The sequence below is a fragment of the Medicago sativa genome, chromosome 1 (assembly GCF_051527215.1).
Source record: "Medicago sativa cultivar Bolivia chromosome 1, Bolivia_mono, whole genome shotgun sequence".
NCBI lineage: Eukaryota > Viridiplantae > Streptophyta > Magnoliopsida > Fabales > Fabaceae > Medicago > Medicago sativa.
In genome coordinates, this window is record NC_140749.1 from 22,687,970 (window position 1) to 22,712,381 (window position 24,412).

Below are 24,412 nucleotides of genomic sequence, written 5' to 3' on the forward strand. Positions count from 1 at the left end.
ATCATGGATTTATGTGGTGAGACCCATCATAACAAATCATTGATTTCTGAAATAAAAACATTAATCAGATTTAATAATAAGAGCTGGGGGCTATTATGGACCATCTTACAGTTTCATCAGATGTAAATTACAAAAGCATCCATATATTTGGGCTTTAATCACATATGATATGATATACACAAGAATCTACATGCGGCTGGCCAATTTCTATCTGATCAAACTATTGCAGAGATATTTACACATAAGAAGTTAGCCACCATTGCCAAATGGAACCTAGAGATATTGTCAGAAAGCTTATCAAATCAGTGGAGATACTATGGACGAAAAATTCTTATAGCTTTTGTAACTTGAAGTCGGCAAAAGGGACACTTTGATACTGCAGAAGAACATTTCCGACACAACACATGACCACAGGGAACTATTGTTATATCAACCTCGGAACTCAGGCAAACCCGACAAGTCCATGCAGCTTTTGCTGTATCAGCCTCTCTTGTTGATCGTTCAACCTTTTCCTGGACAATTCAATACAACGTGGAATGTCATTTTAAACTTACACAAAATTTCACACTGCCACATAAATGCATCATAAAGAATCTAGGAAACTCTTTGTTGTTCAATCATATTATTTATCTCTACACTATAAAACCGCTTACAAAGCCTTGAATAATAAATAACTTAAAATATAGATGCAATTTTTTCGAATTGATAAATGGAAGCTGCATGCTTACACCCCATCTAGCTAGTATTCGACTGAACCAACTCTTCTAAATATCACCCCTAAAAAAAAAAAAACTCTTCTATATAGCAAAACTGTTTCCATAAAAACATCAGACGGTATATGGTAAGTCGAAATCCAAATTTCCCAATCAGAAACATATAAATAAGATATTTGAACATGAAATGCAGACAAAAGCCCATATTAGAATTGGCCTAACTCAAAAAAATTACAATTCAAACTATCAGAAAATTAGAAACCCCATATACCAAACTCCTCACCATAGAGAAAATATATCAAGACCTTTTTGGTTTACAAAATGGAAAATAAAAGTATGAACCATAGTAAAATTTTAGTTCAAGGAATATCCATGGATTTAGCATATGGTATTGAAATATCCATACAGATAAAAGATTACAAGATAAAGTATAAGCCAATAAGCCAGTAACATAAAGGTCACTCAGTAGTTACTATAGTCCTAAATTAGAAATTACCAACCTGCTCCAACAGTAGTGATGCCTGAGATTCTTTTAGATTTTCTTGTAAATCAATTGTTTTCTGAAGTAGAGCTTGCTTTTCCGCATCCATATTGATACCAGCAGCAGAGAGTATTTCATTTACAGCATGCACCAGTTCTGCAGCTGAAACTTTGCCAGACTGCTCTCTCAAAGATGGCACCTGCTCACACAGAAAATTCTTGTTCAGTTTAAGCACAAAAAAAAACCTATAAGCAATACAAACGATGTCACAGAAAGAATAATACGTTTTACAGGAAAGATTAAGGGCAACAATAGTTATAGGAAGATACCGCTTTCAACAATATACTTAGTAGTTGGAAATATTTAATATGCTTATTGTTTCTCTCACATCTTCCCGAAAATAATTAATGTTTCATCAGAACCAACACAACTAAAAAAGTATCTCCACTCTCATATGTGCAGATAAATATTATTCATGTCTGTTATTGGAAAGCATGGGATGGGTCATGAATTGCAATGCCTGTAATGACTTGCTATTTAAGGTAAGAAAAATCCTCTTTCCTACATACATGATAAGAAAAGGTGGGAAAAGTTTAAAGCATATAACACATCAATTAAATACTTCTCTAATTAGAAAAAGTCAAAGCGCTGAACCTGAGAGTTGGTTTCTCCCCTTCCTGAACTTTCTGGGAACTCAACACGGGATCTGTTACTTATGGGGCTATCATGCACCAATGTTTCTTTCAGAGGGCTACTTGCTGATACACTTTTAAATGAAAATACTTGTGATGAAAGGAAAGCTTGTGTAACCCCTGGTGCAACTTCAATATTAAATCTATACAGAGCTGCTTGACCTGCTGGTGGTCTGACATCCTCAGACACCCTGCCATATTTCAGTTTTTCTCCATGTTGAGATCGCCATGCAACTATTTCCCCGGAATAAAAAGGCCTCAACGGATGGAACTGCACAAGACGAGCATCTTGTGGCAATAGTTCTTTGCCAACTATATTGCTAATTCCATTCATAGGTTCAACTTCTTTCTTGTCCGAGCAAAGTTTTAAAACATTAACAACTGCAATCTCATATCCTTCTGGACAATCAAATAAGGATCCAATAGGTAATATGATAGGAGAGCCTAATACCTGGCTGACAATTATAGAAATGAGATCGAAAAGGGAAATATATGTTGGTGGTTCAGCAATTAGAATACAGGATCTTGATTGATTCATATAATAGAGAGTTTGATGTGAAGATTCATTCTCCCACTCAGGGATGATGAAGTCTTTGGCTGCACGTGTAACATCAACTAAATTTGGCAAGAGTAAAAACCTTGTTTTAAGGTACTTAACAAATTGCAGCTTTTTTGCAGTAGAGTTCAATAAGCTTTCTATTGCTTCCAATGAAAAGCTTTTCAATGCAGGAATGTAACTGCCCATGCTATTAACAACAGTCCATACAGCACTTTGAAGAGATTTGCTTGATAACTTCTGCTTGATGGTCACTAGTGACACAGACCCCACAGATCCCAAAGTCTCTAAATTATGATTCTCATCTAGTTCCTAAAAACACATAGAAACCTTTCAGTGAGTAAAAGCGTTGCCAATGGAAAAATAAGAAAACATTACATAGGAAATATATCTGAAATCTTATTACCTCAATGACGACATCAGACAATTTTTTTATACCCAGAACAATACATACTCGCTCAGGAAGATCTGCATGGACAAATCTAATTCTGGAAGTATCGATACATTTGACATATCGAGAGCCATCAGAATCAACATAGACACAGGATGTGGAATGAACAAGTCTACAGCCATCGTCAGGAACTATGATTTCTGATTTCCAATCATAATGACCAAACGTGTTTCCCTCGCCAATTTGATCACAAATGAAATTCAAAATTTCCATCACAGCACGGAGCTCATTGGGATTTAAATGCTGATACCCACAAGCTTTCTGAAGATTTAAGAGAAGATCTTTTGCAGCAGACAGAGTTAGAACATCCTGAAGTCCCAAATCTTTAAGAATCTTTGCAAAGGGGAGATACACTGCATGAAGTTCAAAAGCAAACGGAGACAAATTAATCATCAAACGAGCAAAAAGAGCATCGGCGGTCACTAAGCGTGTTCCATTTGCAGCAGGAAGAAAAGCCACCCCCTTTAGCTCTGCCACATCTGTCAAAGAAAAAGCAATTAGAAAATCGATGACATTCTGTATATATCATTGCTACGCTTCTATACATGTCAGGTCGCTATAGGCCCAAATGCAATAAGGTGAGAGTAGTGAAGCACCTGAAGGAGAAAGGGAACCCCATATTTTTTCCAAATATTTTAAAATCTCACAGGTACATTTCTCAATGTCCAATCCTGAAACAATGGGCCAATGAGCAAGAGTATCTTCACCTCCATTTTTCCCAATCACCTAGGATAAAACAAGGTTAGAATGAAACTGATATAAGCAAGTCACACAGATAGAATAAGTAAATCAGAAGTATCAATTTTACTTGCAAGTGCTTCAAAACTGTGGGAAAAGCTGGAGGGCTACGCAGATGGAGAGCTCCCCAAGAATACTCTGGAGGCATAGTATGTTGTTTGCATAGAATGGGAGCACAGCTCCAAGCCAGAGGCCAATCTTTAGATAAAATAACTTCACTATATGAAGCAAGCACCCTCTTGCAACCAATACTTGGAAACCCCAGTTCAGCAGGTACACATGCAATCTTTCCAAGAAGATCACAGAAGTTGTTACTAAAAAAAAGAGCGAAGTTGGAGAAAACAAATTCAACTACAGATCCTCCTAATGCCCACACCTCGGGTGAAACTTCAGGACGAGAATTGATTGTGTCTGCCTCAAAATCATCCAAATCACTTGATTTCATGCACTCAATTCCAAGAAACTCAACTCTTTTGGCACATTCAATTATTACATCTACTTCAGTAGCAGTTCTAAGGCCAAGTTTCCTTAATATTCGAATCCAACCTTCAGTGCTAAACCTTTCCCCAGGAAACTTTTTCCTTTCACCAAAGAAAATAGATATCAATAAAGCATCACCGGGATCAAATAGTTCCATGGGCTTCAACAGATCTGTTGAAAATTCATCAGAATTTCTAACAAATTTAGTCTCTTTCAAAGCATCAACCACAGATTGATCTGATTGAAGATCATGCCAGTTTTTAAAAATATATACTAATATTTCCTCCTGCACATTCTGAGGCTTCCTTTCAAAGCCAGGCAAGCCAAACCGTACCAAGATCTGTTGATCATGCAACTCCAGTATCCCAAGGGCTCGAACAAATGAACTTTCATTTGAATCAGTGGCATAAGAAAGACAATGCTCATCATATGGTTTAAAAAATGAATTTGAAGGGATCATACACTGATCTTGACCTTGTAACTTAGTATAAGAACCAATAACTGTTTTATATATGGGGAGAGAGCGCAAAACTTCAATTTCTTCCTGTGCATAACGAACACTATTGGAATAGAATTCACCAGAAAAAAGTGAAAAAAGTGCATCACAGTTTGAAGTTGAGAAATCAGTAGGTTCAGTGAAATATCCAGCTTGCTTTACTGCAACAAGTTTGGATGCAATAACCTGTCCTAGTGATCGCTCAGGAGTAGAAAAGCAATTGCTCGAAGCAGCACAATCTATAAATGCCTCATCAAATATGGGTATGTTACACTGGTTTAACATTGGCAACAACCAAGGGTAACTAATTTTGAGTCTTTCAAAAGCTGAACTGTAGGACTCAGCTAACTCGGCTTCTGAACTATTATCACTAGATATCCTAACCCCACCCGCATAACTTTCAGAGGATTCTGTTTCTAAAATCCGGGAAGTGGATGTCGGATGTTCCAAAGGAGGAGGAATGAAGACCAAATGCCGTTCTCTTACACGGCATAAGACTGGCCTGCCAAGAAAAGCCGGAATTAGGGGCCAATCAGAGAAAAGAGACAATTCTTCCTGAGAGCCCTTAAAATTTTTCCAGAATATTCTAACCCATTCAGAGGAAGGACCCCCTTGACTGCCAGAACCAGGCAGTTTCTCCCATGAAAGCCACGGAGCCATATTTGGCCCCATTACATGATTCACCCAATCTTCATGAAAAATTAACTTCATATGATGGGCCAGAAGATTAAGAGAGAAGTTCTGCAGTTTCAATAGTGCTTGAAGTGATGAGTTAGAAAAAATTTCACCCAAGAGCTGTCGGTCTAACACTTTAGGATGAACAAATTTTTCTCCCAGGGGAATCATTAATGATTGTTGCTCCTTATTCCCAATCCAAAGTTCAGAAACGCCCAATTTCTTTAAATGGCCAGTTGCAGTCGGACATGGTAAACCTTTGAGTTCCGCAGCAATTGACATTAGGTGGGGGTCCCTAGTTTGACCTATACCTGTCAAAGAGTTCCTATAAGAGGAGGGTGCTCCTCTACCAATATCATCAACAACGCCCCGTCCAAAATCGAATAAGGCCTTCCCTAAACTTGTCACCATTTCCAATGCATCTCCAGAACTGGCTGCACCCTGAGTGGCTATGCCAGTGGAGCTGTGGGTGTTAGACTCTAGCTGAGAAGAAGTGGTTCTGACAGAAGTTTCTGGGACCAAAACATTGGTACTAGCAAGATCAACTGGTACATTATCTCTGGGCAAACTGGATGACCCTGTATGCCGAAAATCTGATAAGCAGTACTCAAGAACATCTATATACATGTCAACTGATCGAAGATTTATTGATTTTGAAGAAACTTTTAGCAGATCCCGGACCATTTTAGGTCTAATCTCACGCACTCGAAAACCCACAGCTTGAATTTCAGTTACCAATTCCCATGGTACTGAAAATACAGGATAATGCTCTTTTACAAAGCTGCAAACTGTAGCTGGAAGTAAATTATCAACTATCCCATTCCCAGGCTGTGAAAGAAACATGCCTTCTTCAGCCTTGACTAAATTTCCTGAGTACAGCTGCCATACTGGAAGATCAACAGTACGAGAATAGAATGGATGTATTACCCGTTCTTTAAAGCAATCCCAGTCAGCTTTAAGAACTGCTGTTGAACTTGAAGGGGTGTTATTATGATCACCAATTTGATCATTTAGAACTTCCCTCTCAGAAGAACGTGGCCAGAAGGAGTATATTTGATCTCCAGAAGCCTTCAGAGAAAGATTGATTGCGGTACGAGTACTAGAATCAATTACAGAACTCGAAGCGTCCCTTCTCAACTTTTGAATTTCCAAAACCATTTCAACATAGGAATCACATATGCAAGACATAAGCTCTCTGTTCCATGATTCAATTAACTGATTTCCAGCATCAAAGTTTCCCTCGGCTGAAGCCCCTTTGTCTTGGTATTTAAAGAGATAGCGGCCTCTGTTGTGACACACAAGGAAACAACCAAAGACAGTAACAGGTAATTTTATATGACCAGACAAAGGAAGAGGAGTCATAATTGAGCTTGTTGAGTATATATTCATATGATTGCCATTTCTTGATATAAGTGCTGCTATTCCGGCAATAGGAGTCAAGTTGTAGGCAAGATACCGTCTGAGAAGTAAATATGAAATATGAAACTTTAATTATGTTAACTAAAAGCAATTTCAAAATTTAAAACAAGAAAAAAGAACTTGTTTAACAACGCATATAATACAGAAGACAGCATATCTTTTAAAGAGGAATAAAGGAAAAAGAAAGTCTAAATTAAATACCAAAACCAAGGCAAGAAGTGAATAGCAACTTTCAATACTGATAAACCGCTGCAATCAAGGAAACCTCCCCCCAAAAAAAAAAAATTGTTCACTGATTATAATTTAGATCTAAAATTCTTCACCACAATAAAGAACATTAAAATACCCAACAACATCCTAGAAAAATTATCTTGGAAAAACCAATGAGCTGAATCATTTGCAGCTACATGAGCTTCTCGTGTAACAAACACAGACGTCTGTGGAGAGAAGTGTGTACTCTTGCTAAGATCAAGAAAAAGGAAGAACGCCCAATTGAAAATACAACACACATCCATAAACTTCTCAGTTTCTAGTTTTCTTATTCATGACAATTTTAACTTTTAGTTTAAGAAAGAGCTTTATGCTTCCCAAAAATGATCCATCAATAAGTGAAAAGGTTTTCAGGTTAACAAATGGCGAACAGCCATCAATTAGTTGCAAGATATCAACATGGATTATTGATATCCATGCAATTTGTCCAAAGTATTAGACACATTATCCACTACATTTTATATGAAAGAACATACCTATCCAGTGCCATATTTCTTGTTTGCCCTGAACCCAGGGTGAGTACAAGAAGCCATCGATCAATGAATGTAGTTCCTTCTGAACATAGATTCACATCTATTACATGCATCTTTATTGCAGCATTAGAGCTGCTAAATAATCTTGATAACTGGAACTTTCTCCATTTCTTTTCTGAAAATGGATTCCTCATAATAGAAGACGATGGATCAATGCTAATTGAAAAGTTCTTGCATGGATGTGACTGTCCTTCCTCCCATGTTGATATTGATACCTGTATGGAACGACAATGTTACTCTAGTTCAACATAGATTAATGAAAAGCATTCCAACAAGAATTTTCTTATGAAGCAGCAAGTAGTCCAATACCAAACAAGATAAAGTATGTGTTCAAGTGTTTTCTTATGCTACGTAACCTGCTACAAAAGGATAGGCATTAAACAAAGAAATTTATGTGGAAAACCCTAGCTGGCAGGTGTGTGTGATGTTTTACTTTCTGTGTAAGAGATTAATATAATCCATTAATATCAATAGTAACAACTGCATCTAAATTCTCTTGCATTCACTTACAAGAGTCTATTATAATAGCTCATATAAGTTGCATCTGCCTCAACAGAGTTGCAATTAATCTGAATCCTAGCTGACACTATGAAAATGTAAACTGTTCAGATTCAGTGATGTCAATTAATCTGAGTCTAGGTTTCAGTGATGGCAATCATATTCAAATTTCCAGAAACTCTCTTTGTTATCATTCTCTCTCTAAAATTCCCAACTGTTGTCCCTTATTTCCTTTTACTTTCTCGTCAGCTCACCATTATTAATGATATCGAGAATTTGATTTTGAGCCTTGCCATGTCTAAGTCTCCCAATATCTTCCCAATTTTCAGTAATATACCATCTTTGACCACAATTTTCCTAGTATCATCAACAACCCAATATCATCTACCAAGAATAAAGCATCAGGCATACAACAAATTAAATCCCTAGACATTTCTTGCAAAAATTGGACACAAAATCTAAAGCTAGAATGCACTGCTCATGACCCTGTAACCCTCAAAGCATCAGGCTATTACATAGAAACCTATCTTTCTCCAATAACTTTAACAACAGAACAGTTACAAATTACCTCCAATACTGACTTCAGAAATAAGAGTGCTCTAGATCCATGCTCCATAAATATGTCAGTAATATTCTTTATTCGGTTCGTCCCTAAGTCAGATCCAACCTTCAAGCAATCAGAGGATAGAGGCATCCGAATAATGGTAGAATCAGATAATGACCATAGGTCATTCTGATCAATGAGCATTGGACTAAACTGATCGTGAAATCGTTGTTTCAGATCAGTACCTGAAAACCACAAAAATAAACAACTCAGATTTTAAAATTGAATATCAAAATTGATGAAATATATGTTTTCAGATTTCAAAAGAAAATAAATGAACAACAATATTCTTTTATTTCATTAAAACAAAAATATCAATATGACAACAAAACAAAGAACAATATTTCAGTGAATAATTACAGTCAAGAGTATTTCCCTCTCTTTGTTATGAGCATTATAGGGCACATATTGTACCAGTTACTTTACAACTGCACTTGTTTAAAATTCAGTACAAATGGTGAAAAGACCAATGCCTATTATTCTCAAAGCCAACAGCCCCTACCATCTGACACTGTAAAATATGTGCCGACCTAAAGTACTTACTGTACAGTAAAATAAGTTAATTGTGCAGTAAACAATCATCAATGCGACAGAGAAGGAAAAATATAAAAAACTATTTTACATTAATATAGACGATCGCACTATACCTATCAAAGAAAACATCTTTGCCGATGGGGCATTAGTTGAAAGTGCAGCGAGTACCAAACCACGAGGATCAAACATATAGAAGTAGCCACCAGATACGACTGAGAGAAGGTCACATATTGAATAGCAAGAAACCAATCCCAAACCATAATTAATTGTGTTGCCACGTAACCTCCACGGAGGAAGGAGCTGGAAATTACTGAATTCCTCTCGACTCAAGCAAGCACCTTCAAAAATTGCTACCAGAGAAGGTCCTTGGAATTCGCCTGTATGAATAAATCATGCCATGTTAAGAGCAATTAAGAACAGTTATCAAAAACAGTTAAAAAAAGCATGGTCATTTCACAACAAGTAAAAAGCACACGAGCTTAAGCTTTGAAGCACCCTTCCTGCAAAATAATTCCGTGCCACCACTTTGGCATACAATGATGTTTGGAACAATTATGCAAGAAAAAGGGCAGCTGTGTGCATGAGTGAGAAAGGTACAAGAGAAAGCTGTTTCGATAACTAGAACCTCTGGCCACCAAGTCGAAAGGCAACAAGATAACCACTGAATGAAAAATGTACGGAATACACTTAGAACCCTTGATGAAGGCATACCCCACCAGAGAGGTCAAGTCTTTTATGGCCACACAAGTGCTTATTGTTCAAGCAGATAAGCTCACTAGGCAAGTATTTGATTGACCTCACAGGGAGATTCCCCCTTCTCAACCAAGAAATTCTTTTATATGCTTTAATATTACATGTGTAATTTCTTTTTGAATAGAAATAATATCAAATTTACTGTCTCCTCAGCAATGGTGTTCTTTCTATTTAGGCCGTTCATTACATTGGTCCAATTCTGCCTTTGTGTTTTTCTATAAGGCCTGTGCCTTTTCTCAGATCATAGAGCCAAACCCACAAGTTCCAACTTGGAGTGGGCTGGCTAGTATGGTGGTTTTACCAATCCAATCCAGCACAGATGCAGCCATTTTCCATAGCCTTATGGCACCAATTGGGTTAAAAAACCTAGGACAACCCTTGACACACTTAGAACAATGCGATATACTCTAAAAGCATATAGAATAAAAGAAAATAAAAAAGAACCTCAATCCCACCTACACACTCGCAAAAAACCAAATAACAACATTTATTTAGAACTCCTTCCCTGTCCTCATTCAAAGGGAGAGAGAGGCAGTGCACTGCACCAATTTAACCATCAAGTATGAAGCAACATAGTTTGGTGTTTGAAGGCATCAGCAACAAACCAAAAGCCCCACATTACACTGCCACGACTCTACAAAATCTTCCATTTCTTAGTGGGGTAATGCTTAACTTGAGCTTCTTATTTACCACATCGTCTGTTGAATGAATTTACTCTTAAAAAGAAATTTGGCAAGTTCATTAAAAATAGCAAAAAGAAATAAATTTTAGAAAAAAAATATCTCACCTAAATTGTGCTGAAGCAAAGACTGGCGAGGATGTTCCCTCTTATCATAAATTAGGTGTAATTTCTTGGCATTGCAGCAATCTGCCAACTCAAGAAGGTCAAATAACAAAAATTCACTGTTTCCATACAAAGCCAAAAGTTCCTTTATTTTTTTGTAGTCCATGCACGGCAGATCTTTAGTCATATCTTCACTGACTAAAGAGAGGCAGCGAACTGACTGTACTCCCAGCCTTTCTGCCAAATCATTGCTGATACTTGGATGCACAAAATGTCTCCCAACAAGAGAACTGTTTTCCATCCAAGGTGCATCGTTGTATACAAGATCTCCTGCAGACATCAGAACTCCAAAAGTATCAGGAATCAACAAAGGACTGTCGAAAGCATCAAAATGTGGATTCTCCAGGAAACATTCTTGTATAGCTTCAAGAACACAGCAGACAAAATTTAACTGATCTACTGAAAGTGGAACTCCATGCACATCATTCTGCAACTTCTGTAGTACATGAAGATAATCCGAAATACCAAAACTCAATCTGACTCCTAACTTTATCATCAAATCCTTATACTCTGACAGCTCAGATGGAACCACATATAAATAAGGAGTAAATTTTACTGGTGAATCAAATGCAAGTGCATCTGGTGATACAAAATCATCACCAATCCAGACCCATGAAACACCATCTAACCTTGCTTTCAGTTCAATGAAGTCATCAGTATTAATATATTCTTGCAATTGGGAATAAAGGCAAGGTATTTCCTTTTGCAGCTGAGCATCAAAATCAGGATCCAGTAATGAATGTGTCTTCATCTGCTTATAGGACTTAGATAGCTCAATTAATTGTGTTGATAAAACACTTACACTTGGGCAATCCGTCCACCCAAGTTTTGTTTGTAGATATGTCTTGTCACATTCACCATCTAATATGAGCATTGAAGAAGATACCATCCACATCTGTGATTTAGGCCTCACAATTGCAGGCGATGCTACTTGGTTACTGGATTGTGACCAAGGAAGTCCCCTAACAGGTGGATCAGAAATAACTGGACACCAAGAGATTAGCTTCAATTCAGACCAAAATTCTTCTTCTGGCATGTCAAGAATAGAGCTGCTGACAAATGAATCAGTATCATTTGTTTCATCTTCACAAAAGCCATCACATTGAACAGCATCATCGATCATGTTGCTGCTTCCCACAGCCATGCTGCACCACTCATCACCATTCTTACTTTCTCCTTTATTTGAGAGCTTAAGCGATAATGTACCTAAAATACCCAATAACTCTCTGCCATGCTTGGAGGCTTCAGTGTCCCCAGAATCGTGCAACAAGCTGACTGATCTAGCACAATCAAGTAACCCAGAAAATCCCATAGTTGTCCTAAGTCCAAGGTTAACTAAAGTATCCAAAATTTCTGGATCTAAAAATTTGTCAGAGGGGAAAAAAGCATCCCCATGCAGCATCTTTTTAAGCAGAGGAACCCGAGGATCATAAAGCCTGCAATAACATTCTATGTCAGCAATCCAAACGTCAGTTTTTAAGCAATTTAATTACGTAATCAAGAAACTTAATCCTTTAAGGATAAATATCAATAGATGATATCACGAACCAGAAATTCAATGTTTACATTTACAAAGATTCCTTTGAATAAATTACAGATAACATATATCTAACTGCAGCACATTTTTTATCACATAAATTGATGCACAGTCTGTTTTGGTTTGGTCAAACTTCAATATGAGTGCAAACATATATTGTTAAAGCATGGCAATTTCCAATCAAATTCAGGTTGCAGGTTAAACACTGTTTGAATAAGAAAAATTCTTATAGTATATTCCATGTTATATTAGAGTAACTTAGGTTATTTACTAGGATCAATTCATAATCTTAAGAGTATCTTATATTATTTCTTAGGATTAGAATTTACAGTTATTATTACGATTTGTTTTTTATTTCCTATTTATTTAGAATTGAGTCTCCGTATACCTATAAATAGGGATTAGTGTTTAGACTTTTCTATCAGGTCAGTATCAAGTTATTATCAATAGTAGTCAAGGTTCTTACTCTTTTTTCTTTTCCTTTTATCCAAAATCCCAAAACGTCAAAAAATACGTTCTTTGAATAACTATAAGAGCAGATTCTTTGAACATAGGCCACTGACAACTTCTAACAGTGTTTACCAGAGTTGACCGACTTTGGCGAGTGTTGACCAATGGTGGTCTTGACAGCACAAGATGCTCAGTCAAGTTTAACCTATCTCTAACAGCAGTTACAGCAAAAGGTATCAAGTCAAGTTATTTGATAAAGCTGGTATCCAGTCAAGTTATTTGATGAAGTTGTATGCGGATGCAGAATCCCCTAGATCAGGAGCTCTAATACCATGTGAAAAATAGGATGAGAATTTTTTTGAATGTGCTTGAGTAGGTTGCACTCAGAAGATCTTCTATTTATACACACTTAGGTAATAAATACAATTTAAATTTACAAGGAGATTAATAGCATAGCTACTTCCTAACCACGTGTATGATACTCTAGATTCAAGGCTAGCTATGTACATGAACCCTAATATAATAGCTACAACTTTTAATACTAATATTAATTCCAACACTATATGCCGAAAACTACTAGGAAGGTGGAACATTAATGTGGTTCTGTTTCCAACACAAACATCTGCTAGGAAAAAGAAACTGGTGCGTCATGGAAATATATATCACATAAATCTGTACTGAAATTTGTGTCTGCAACAGATGAATGACAGCAGAAAATATTCCTAAAGTAGTTAATGAAACTCAACCATAACAAACAGCCTTCTAATAGAGAATCAGGAAACAAACCCAGCAGATATGCAAGATGCCTCCAACATTATACATATACACACGCGCGCGCGCGCACACACACACAACACACACACACACATGATGTTTGCTTTCTTCGTTGAAATCATTTAAACTCCAAATTTAAGAAATTATAGCATGTTTTACTGCAAACTTGCATTTAATGATGTTGATCTCAGTACTACTAGCATGATAAGTGTTGTGCTCACAGGCCCGTCCCAATTAAATTGAAGGCCCTGCTCAAATATTAAAAACTTTAGTTTTAATATTGCTCACTATGTTCCCACAGTAATTAATGATGTTGTTTCTAGTACACCATTGCAAACAGTTTGCTTTCTTGCTGGAACTGATAGTATTTCGCAGCAATATCACAGAAAATATGTTTTTATATATTAAAGAAAGACATCTTATTTAAGAGACTATGTTAGAAAAAAAAGAACTGTTACCTAGATGGTTGTTGCCAAGATCCATTGGCTGCCAGAACAAATGGTAAAGCAGAAAGTGAAGACTTGAGAGAGATATCCTCTTTGATCAAATCCTGAACGTCATTCAGGATGGATGAAACAACTTCCTGGTTCAGCACGAATTCTGACATATGATTGAATATGTGATCTTTGAAGAATTCCATTTTTGTTGGTTCTTTTATCCCTAAATACCTTCTCATAATGACCCCTTCCATTTCTGATTCAGTTCTTATGAAGCTATCACTTAAAAGAACTTCACGAACACCAGTAGGACCAAGCCATTTGATAGGATTAATCAAATTTACCAGTTTTCTGCTTTGGTATGACACAAATATAGGAAGGCGTTTGATGATTTCAATATGTGTGCTATCGATTTGCTCTTCAGAAAACCATTTTGACTGGAGAATATAACTCCGAAGTTCGTGAAGCTCTCCTTCAGATACATGTGTAAAAATCCCTTCAATCTTCTGTGGCTCCCCAGCAATAGCCAGAAACGCATTTGATACACCTCTTGCTGTAGGTGATTGGACAAAGCATTCCAATTCAGGGTGGTCTAGTTGCAGGTCTTGCCTCAAGAATAAACATCCAACCTTCAACAACAAAGAAGACATTTTCTCACTCCAACCATCATTTTTTATCACATTTGAATTTGGTGTTAACTGCATCAAGCAATCATCGCCAACAGGTAATATAGGCCACTTAGAAAAAATTAAAAGATCCTCACAATATTCTTTCAGATAATTCCATAGCAGTTGCAGCCATTCTAAACTTGGTTGGCCATGAATACCAGGAGTCCAACTTACTTGTGAAGCATGTTGCCACTCTACAGGAAGTAATTTCACTAGAAGTTTCTCAAGCAATTGGCATGACAAGAAAGAAATATTTGTGCTATCTGCTTGTGCAATGTAACAAAGTTTTCTATGAACTTCTTCGGGAATAACATTAATCACAAGTTGATGAGGAATGGAATCTTTGAGAAGGCCATATTCATCACCACGTGCAATGTAAACTCTTTCTCCGACCCCCTTCATATCGACTGAGGTAAAGGAACCATCTGCAAGTGGTAACAGGGGCAAGCCAAAGAGAGTATCAAACTGCATGGATTCTTGTAAGTCATGTAAGCAATATTCAAGCGTCAACATCATTGCATCCCTGTCCCTAAATTCACGCTTCCTTTTGATTAACAAAGTCCTTAATAGCTTAGGTTTCAGAAAATGCAATGATGGACATATTTCCATAAACTTTTCTGAAAGTGACTGTGGAAGTGTAATGACAGGTAAAGAAGCACCAGACAACGCTTTTATAAGTTCAGCTGCTTTGGGGAAAGTAAAATCGGGAAATATAGCATATTTGGTTGAAATCCACTGACCCCCTCTAGCTTCAGTATATAATAAACGGAGATCAAATTCAGCAACAAATTGGTATAATTTCCGTACTACTGATGCCCAAGGTTCTAGGCCCAATGTTGTTGGCCATAATGAGAAGAATAAATTGCAAGGGCCAATTTCCAATGCTACCTTCTCTAGCAAACGACCATAGGCAGGAGCAACAACATTTTCAAGGAGGTACATATTCCAGTCTGAGCGCTTTCTTCCATCCCCTGCCATATCAGAACCAAACCAGATATCCCTGCGATTTGATGATAATTCAAAGTATGCATTTACATGAGCAGGAAGACCAGTACTGATCGGTAAAGGTAAAAAACAGAATGCACGACCTTCAAAATTTTCCAGTGGGTGTGTAGGCAAACTAGAAATTTGGAAAAGATCAGGAGAAACTGCACAATCATCCCCCACCTCTGAACTATCAAGCAGGTCCCCAGCAAGCTTAACAGAATTCAAATATGCAGCAACACATGCCCAAGGAACAAAATTGTAACGGTTACTGTTGGATGCCTCGGATGTGCCTTTTCGAACATTCCCATCGCCTAAACATTCTGTTGTCATCCAATAGTGCAAATGATGACCAGTTATGCTTTGCTCCGTGATCAGGATTTTTTGACATTTATAAGGCAAATCTCGGCCAATGGATTGGCTTAGTTTCTTCAGAAACTGAACTCTATTCATTCCAACATGTCTATTTTCCTTGAAAAAATTGAACACATCCTGGGCTTCAGTAGATCCAATTTCAGGCTCACCAATACAGGTTCTGCGTACACGGTGCAGTAGGTGCATTTCCTCTCCTGCCCCTTCCTTCGTAAAAATTGAGATAGATTTGACATTATGCAAGTAAAGTAATGTTTCAGAAACAACCTCAGAAAAAGCAGCAAAGAGAGATCTGACATCTTCAGTTGTATAAACTTCCTTTTTAATTTGACTCCGGGAGGCAACACCTGCAGTTCTAAGAGGGAATCGGAATAGTGTGCCAGGAAAGGGCTCTTGCAAGTCACAGCCAAAATGCAGCATTGAAGAAAATTGATCAGGAAATTGCTCCAAAATCTGCCGTCCCACAAACTTAATTCGTAAACCAGGGTGGGAAGGAGATATTCCAGGCAAATTACTGGCATGAGGGTCAAACATTACTATATTTTCACCAGAAACAAACATGGGGATGTCTGTGAAGTGATAGACACAATTAAATCCCAGTCCAAATCTTCCTATTGCAAAAGCCTTCTCAAGTTTACTTTCTTGACCAATACGAGAAATTGCATAAAGATCTTGTGGACTAAAAACTGAGTCATTAAAGCAGTATAAAGCAGGACCTTGCCAATCAGCCATTTCAGGAGAAAGAATGGAAGAAGTCCCATATTGAGATTTATCCAAAAGAAATATTACTTCAGAAGCCCCAGCATCTTCTGCATTTTGTACCATCTCAAACAGAGTCCCAGGTCCATCAGCATACATTTCAAGAATATGTTTAAGCCTTGTTGTCAATGCCTCATGCTGTCCAAAAGCTTCAGCCGCTCCAGACAGGCCAAAATTCATTGAATCTGCACTCTCAGCCAGCAACATCCTGCGAAGAGAACAGACGCCCAACTTCTCTGCTACATCATTAGAAATGTTTCCATGCACAAATTTTTGAACTGTACTCTTTGCATTCCAAGGCACAGTTGATGCATTTCCAAATGAGCCATCAGGATCTTCAGAGCCAAGCAACCATGGGGCGTCGTTATAAACCAAGTCGCCAGCAGGAAATAGCCTACCTGATACGTCTGGAAGATAGAGCTGAACTTTTTGTTCATGATGGTAAACTTCAGCTAGATGATGCACTATTAGTGTGACAGCCCTAATCTCCTGTGTGTCAAGAGGAGCTGAGCTTTTTCTATTTGCCATCCTATGAAGAATATTAGCATAGTCAGAAGGTTGCAAGAATTCACGAATCCCAAGTTCTAGAAACAAGTTTTTGAAAACTGCCAAGTCAACTGGTATAACTCGTATATATGGAGCCAAATGAAGAGGACCATCAAGGACGACCTCATCAGAGGTTGTAAATCCATCTCCTACCCAAATCCACCTACAGCCTTCAAGAACAGCCTTTACAATCTCAATCTCATCTGAAGCCATCATTCCTGTCAGTATTGAGTATATCCTTGGCATCGCCATGGCTAATTCCTGCCTAAGAACTTGATCAGTCACAATCTCATTATTTTTTCCAAGCTCTAGTAATTGGGCAGCAATTACACCTCCTCCTGGCGGAGACATCCATCCCAGGCTATATAATAAAGCTGTGGAAGAGCATTCACCATCCAGTATCCGCATGCTAGCTGAGACTAACCATAAATCATTTGGTGGCCTTACAAGTTTTGGAGGAGCAACCATAGATGAAACAACCGGCCATGGTAATGAGTGAAATGGAGGGGAAGCTAAAACTGGGCACCAGGAAATCAGTCGGAGGTCATTCCAGAATTTTTCAAGATCAGATTTTGTGTTGCGAGACCTAAAAGCAGTTGCTGCCCGTGATAACATCCAGTTAACGCCTCCTTTGTTATCATCAACTTGATCAGGAAGCCATTTCAATGCATTAACTTCTAGGTAAGAGAAAAGTACTTTCCCTTTTGAATATGCCTTTTGTTGATCCTCGTGCATCAGATGCTCGATACATCGAGCACTTTCTAGAACAGTTTCTGGAGACACGGAGGTTCTAAGGCCCAGGCCTCGCAGAGTATTAAGGATATCATATTCTCGGAAAGCGCCAGAAGGGAAACTATCTGAGTCTTCTAGTAACGCATATAGTTCCTCATTGGTAGGATCATATAAAACTGAAGGACACTTAAGAGCACCAGTGAGTGTTGGGATAAATTTCAAATTTCTCAACAAGTCCTTGATAGATGCATCCTCAAGAGACAAAAGTGGCAAATTTTGTAGAACAGACAACATTATGCTATCACGAACCTCAGCTTGCAACTCCCCAACTCTATGAAAAACATGTTCCTTGTAAAACTCTGCTCTCCCCATTCTTCCAACTCCATAATACCTTGACAGAATATCCTCCTCTTCAGTATTTGAGGATCTGATAATGAACTCAATGTCCACCAGAATAAACTCTGGCACATCCAATGGAGGTAAGTACTTCCGAGGATTTTCTAAGTCAGAGAATTGGGAACCTTGAGCAGATTCTCTGCCGTAGATTTGATATATAGGTAATTTCTTGCAAAACCTTAAGCTGAGTTCATCCATAGAGTGTCCAACATACCACATAGGGTCAAGAAGAAATTTGCGGAGTTCATTCCGTTCTTCAGCTACCAGACTGTCAAGAGAAACTTGCATAATGTCAGCACTTGAGAATATGTTAAAAATTGATTGCAGAACACCTGATGCACTTCCATCACATACATAATTGAATAAATCCGGATGTTCAACTACATAACTTGACTTCAATATATTACATCCAATTTTCACAAGGACATCCTGTACTGCATCAGAGAGATTGCTTCCATTTATTATTTTCAATTGTCTGGAAGGTCTTAATAGAAATCCGGATGTGGATGGTAAAATTGGCCAATCATTAAATAGTTGCAATATTTCAGTCTGCTTTCCTAGATATTGCCAGAATAGCAAAAACCATGATAATGTTGGCTTTTGACATGATTCTGGATCCCAGAACACTTTACTTTTAAATTTCCAGTCAGCTGGCATAAATGCAGGGAATAACTGAACAAAATATTGAATATTGAAAAGAGCAAGATTGGTACTTGAGGACATTGCAATACTAGACAGTCTGCTCAATATATGGGGAGGAATGCTCTGATCAATCACTCTGTCCGAAACTGGCTGCAGCAACTTGTACTCTAATTCATCACAGATGAAATAAGAAACTCCTTTTGATGCTTCCAAAAAGGATGCAAAATTGCCATTTGCTAAAGGAAGCAAGGGCAGATTGTATGCCTCTTTACCAACATCATCATCCACCAGGTCCTCAAGGCAATATTCCAATAATAGAAGCTTGTATGATCTGCTCAAACAGTTAGATGTTACACATTCCCTAAGAAATTGACGTACTGTACAAGGAGTAACCACCTTGCTGGAATTATTTTTTAAAAGCATGTCAAACAATGAATCAGGCAAATGCACAACAGGCATTCCAATTAGCATGAGAGCTGAACCAAGGTCCTTGCTTTTGGTGAATTTTTCATCATGAAGAAAGGCTTCACTCGGTGACACCCATCTTCCTCCATTCAGTTCTGAATAGATGAATGGAGCATTACGAATGCTTTTGTATATTTGTTGAACCAAAATGCTCCATGGCTCTTCAAAGGATCCAATAGGCCATAAAGAATAGTATAAGTCTGTTGGCCCTAACAAATCTTTTACGCGATGCAGCATATGCACAAAAGCAGGAACCACAACATCTTCTAGAAGAAGTCTGTTCCAGTTGGAACGAACTTTTCCGCTTCTGTCCATGTCATCCCCATACCAAATGCCACGACGATTTGATGATACCTCAAAGTAACCATTGACTTGTACACTAAGTCCAGTTCTAACAGGTAGTGGAAGAAAACAGAACGCCTGACCAGTCCTAAGATCTTTGTTCTGTAAAAACCATACATGGCAATATGAGGGATGAACCATGGAGATATAGCAACAAAGAAGATCTTCGCAAAAGAATGTGAAAATTTTAATAGACAGTACAATTATCCTTCCAAAAACAAGGGTCAACAGTTTCTTAATGTGAAAATCATTCAAAAACTTTTAATTGTCAGACCTTTTCTATTGTAAGGATGAATAAAGAAAAAATTTGCAACTAGAAACATACAGTGAAAGATACCACATCCTACGAGGAGAAAAATGAAGAGTGAAGGTTCAAAACCAAGAAAAAGGTATACCATATCAGTAAAGAGCTCAAATACTTGCAATGGCCTGACAAAGATACATCTCTGACTTAAATACCTTTATCAGAACACAATTAAGTGCCAAAAGAAATAATTCAAGCCAGTAACAGTCATGAAAGCATGAATTTGTTCCTAAGACTCTAATTTCACGCCCCCACCACCAAGACCAACAAAGCATGAATTGTTTTACTGTTCACTCTTTTGATCACTCCAAGACTCTAACCAAAGCAATAAAATTTCTTCAAAATTTGTAAAAAAGGCCAAAAAGATTTTAGATTTCAAACAGTTGTATGCCTAACTTTCAATCAAAAGCTGCAGTCAAATTAAATGCAAAGCTGGATGAACAAAAATGTAGCAAAAAGATCACTACTTTCAACTATATTCATATTCATAACTATGATAAACAGATAACCAGATACATGCTTATGAGTGCAGAACCGAAAGTAAAATCCATGTAACAACAAAATACATAAGTATAAGATATTGCAAATTAATTACATTTGGTGATTGATCAGAAATGCATGCCGCGACTGATGCCCATGGCATTAAGTGAATGTCATATTCTTTTGACGCAGTTGTAGCAAAGGAACCAATCCTACTGGATGCTGAGGCCATTGTTTGTACCACATAAAATCTCTCTGTTTGCCTCTCAGTTTCAACTCCACTTACTGTCTCGCTTACAAAGTTCAATGGGAATGCATCCATTTCAGTTGTGGTATTCGGACACTTGGACAATCTGAGGAGTGCCTGCCGATGCCAAACTGTATCATCAGTTACCGAACTAACAGAGCATGAATGAATTTTCTTTGGCTCAGCTTCTCCATCATTCCACACATACATTTCAATGCACAGCACACTCTTTAGAAAGAGCAGGGTCAAAATTCCTTCTTCAAAGAGCTGAACAAACATGGAGGAAATGTCTTCTGGTGAATATGCTTGCCTTGAAAGCTTACTGCTTGCGGCCTGATCCGCATTCCTCAAAGGAAAACGAAACAACGTTCCAGTAAAAGAACTCTGCATGTCACAACCAAATGCACAAAAGGGGAAAAACTGGTCCTTGTAAAAGGAGAGAGCAGATGAACTGGTGAAGTCAATTCGCTTCCCAGGATTTGCTGAAGAAACCCTTGGAAGATATACACCTTGAGGGTCAAACAATACCACATATTTGCCACTCACGAATGAAGGAAGATCTGTTAAATGGTACACTGAGTTGAAGCCAACCCTGGAAAACACAGAACAATAATGGAATACAAAATTTGGAGAAATACAAATAAACCAGATATGTGGGCAAATATGATAAATATTTACAAAAATAAATTATGGAAAGTGAGTATTGATTACTTAAAATGATATTATTTGAAAAAACCCAGGTTCCAAATTGAATAAAGATAAAACCCGATTAGAGTTTGTAAAAAGTGGCATACTCAGAGAAAATATTAATATTGAAAATATATATGTAAACACAATCAGGGTTTTAAATAATAATTCATGACCGGGATGTCGCGAAATTATGGTTTTTTGTGCCACATCGGCAGCATTTGAACATCATTCTCCACAATATCAAGAATCGTGATACAACCAGAACCGCTACTTAAAAGGTCACACTCATTCATGCGACAGAAAGTAAACGACAAACACTAAAACTAACCAATATCTCATTAATTTTATAACTAAAATTTTATTTAGATTTTCTCACACGCCCTACCACTCACTATCAGAACCTCGGCATTGCACTGTAGAAATAGAGTCGAACTTCTGTTCTTACAGTTCATATTGAACAAAAAAGAAACAATCAACAAAACAAACAACCGTAAGCACTACATAACCCAATTTTGCCCAAATACACACTTCAAAACACTACAACGCAACAACACATCTCTTTCAACGACCATATATCACTTGTATTCTATCAACATTATCAATTACAACCTCTCTAGCACCGACACCTCTGATCCAAAGGTGTGTCCAATGTCCGACTATGATTACTTTCAAATAGTTCGATTTCTCAAATTATCACTAGTGTCAACATGTCAGTGTCGTGTCTGGTGTCTGTATGGTGTCAGTAATAGTGCTTCGTTACAACTACTAACAACTCAACATTAACTTCCTACCATAGATTCTCATACAATACAACCTAAGTCAACAACATTGAAACCACTTAACTATACAAAACAAGTACACAACATCAACCATATATCACTTGCAATCTACCGCCATCGTCAATTACAACCTATATAGCACCAACGCCTTTGATCAAAGTTCAAAGGTGTCTCCAGTAGTGTCCGACACTATGATTACTTTCAAATAATTTATTTTCTCAAATGTGTCGACGCTTCAGTGTGTCTGTGTCAATGATTCATATATTACAACTCCTAACAACTTCACCTCAACTTCCTAAGTTCAATTATCAATAAATCAACCTAATGAATCAAATTAACACTCAATAACAGAAAATTACCCGAATCGACCGGTTTTGGAAGCTTGTCCATGCTTACTACTCCCACCGATCTTCGAAATACTAACAAAATCCTCTTCAGAGAAAACAGCATCATTATAAGCCAAAAGCGCAGGTCCTTGCCACTGCGATAACGAATCCGACAGCAACGACTCACGGCCGTGTGAGCGGAGGTCAAGACAGAGAGAAACGGTGGTAGCACCGGCATCATCGGCGTTCTGAATAAGCTCCTTGAGAACGGTGGTTCCTTCGGGATAGTTTAAGAGAACTTCGCGGATGCGACGGGTTAGGTCGACTGTTTGGCCGAAATCTTCGAGGAAGATTGATTCCGGCGCCGGAGACGCCATTTATTCCGGCGAGATTGAAGGTTTTTTTATTGTTGTTGATTGTGCATGTGAGGTGTTTGATGAAATGATTGAATCGAATTTTGAAGACACATGAGAGACTTTGTTAGAAGTAGAGTTTGCGTGTGTTTAGGTTTTCAACTTTTTGACACTGAAAACTCAACAAATTGATCTATTATTCCTTTATTTGTTTTTCCACCCAAATGGTTGGAAAAGTAGGGAGAGGGTTGTACCAAAAAAAAAAAAGTAGGGAGAGGGTAAAAAAGACTTTTTCTTTTTGAAAATTGCTGTTGACACATTGCATATGGCTGTGGCACACATGTAAAAGACGAAAATACCCCCTCGGCAGTTAACTACCGAAATTTTGAGCCGGCTGCAGTTAACTACCGAGGAAAACCTCGGTAGTTAACTACCGAGGAAAATGAAAAAAAACAAAAACCTCGGCACTTAGGTACCGAGGATTACAGTTTTTGCATTTTTCAATGCTTTACACCACCAACACCACCGTCGATAACAGTCAAAATTATGGTAAATATCCCCAAATTAGCTTCCACATTCACGATAATTTTTCTTCTCCATCTCTATTTGCAAGCTGCCTCTTCCTCACTCTCAACCTCTTTTGCTACTCATTGCATACCAAGCACTTTTTGCTTAGAATTGGAATTTTCACATTAGAATGTATTCGGAAAGTATAAATCAAAGATACAACTTATTTTCCCCTTTTCTCATTCTGGCTTTCATACATGCAAATCTCATTTTCCTCTGATGGCACGCCGGAGATCTGTAGTGGCTGCCGGTTAATGTACAATGACAGTGATGACAACAGAGAAGATGAGGATGAAGTTGGAAGAACTGTTTGAGCCTTTAATTTATGTCTAGTAGTTTTGTTGTAGTGGTGAACCAAACGCCGGAACTGGAATGGAGGTGGTGGAAGCAAAGAGGCAGTAAAGGGGGTGTTCAGCAGAAGAGGGCACAGATTGTTGGTGGTGTAAAGCATTGAAAAATGCAAAAACTGTAATCCTCGGTACCTAAGTGCCGAGGTTTTTGTTTTTTTCATTTTCCTCGGTAGTTAACTACCGAGGTTTTCCTCGGTAGTTAACTGCAGCCGGCTCAAAATTTCGGTAGTTAACTGCCGAGGGGGTATTTTCGTCTTTTACATGTGTGCCACAGCCATATGCAATGTGTCAACAGCAATTTTCTTTCTTTTTTGAAGGAAGAGGGTTAAAAAGACTTAATGGGTGAGGGTAAAAAAGACTTTTTCTTTTTTGAAGGAAGAGGGTTAAAAAGACTTAATTGCACATTTTACCTCAAGTTTTATGATTGTGCAATTTTAACCTATTAGTTTAAAATGTGGAATTTTGAACCTCACCT

The 24,412-nt window shown here is 37.8% G+C and overlaps 1 protein-coding gene across 1 annotated transcript; it reads right to left on the bottom strand.

Moving 5' to 3' along the window:
• Positions 1 to 43: 43 nt before the first annotated feature.
• On the bottom strand, positions 44 to 23,207 carry LOC146953665 (Zinc finger, C3HC4 type (RING finger) family protein). Its single transcript, XM_085711370.1, has 13 exons — positions 22,701 to 23,207; positions 20,741 to 21,464; positions 13,957 to 19,943; positions 10,681 to 12,173; positions 9,254 to 9,517; positions 8,571 to 8,791; positions 7,448 to 7,719; positions 3,702 to 6,741; positions 3,490 to 3,619; positions 2,849 to 3,372; positions 1,849 to 2,754; positions 1,214 to 1,393; positions 44 to 512 (listed from the first exon to the last, which is right to left on the bottom strand). Exons 1-13 carry the CDS (start codon positions 23,042 to 23,044, stop codon positions 315 to 317), a joined length of 14,283 nt encoding a protein of 4,760 aa, XP_085567496.1. The 5' UTR covers positions 23,045 to 23,207; the 3' UTR covers positions 44 to 314.
• Positions 23,208 to 24,412: the final 1,205 nt, after the last annotated feature.

Coding starts and splice junctions, on each gene's coding strand:
- LOC146953665 (XM_085711370.1), bottom strand. CDS start 23,044: ATGGCGTCTCCGGCGCCGGAATCAATCTTCCTCGAAGATTTCGGCCAA. Junction 7,720..8,570: donor TTCTGAAGTCAGTATTGGAG/GTAATTTGTAAC, acceptor CGTTCCATACAG/GTATCAATATCAACATGGGA. Junction 6,742..7,447: donor AGAAATATGGCACTGGATAG/GTATGTTCTTTC, acceptor TTTACTTCTCAG/ACGGTATCTTGCCTACAACT.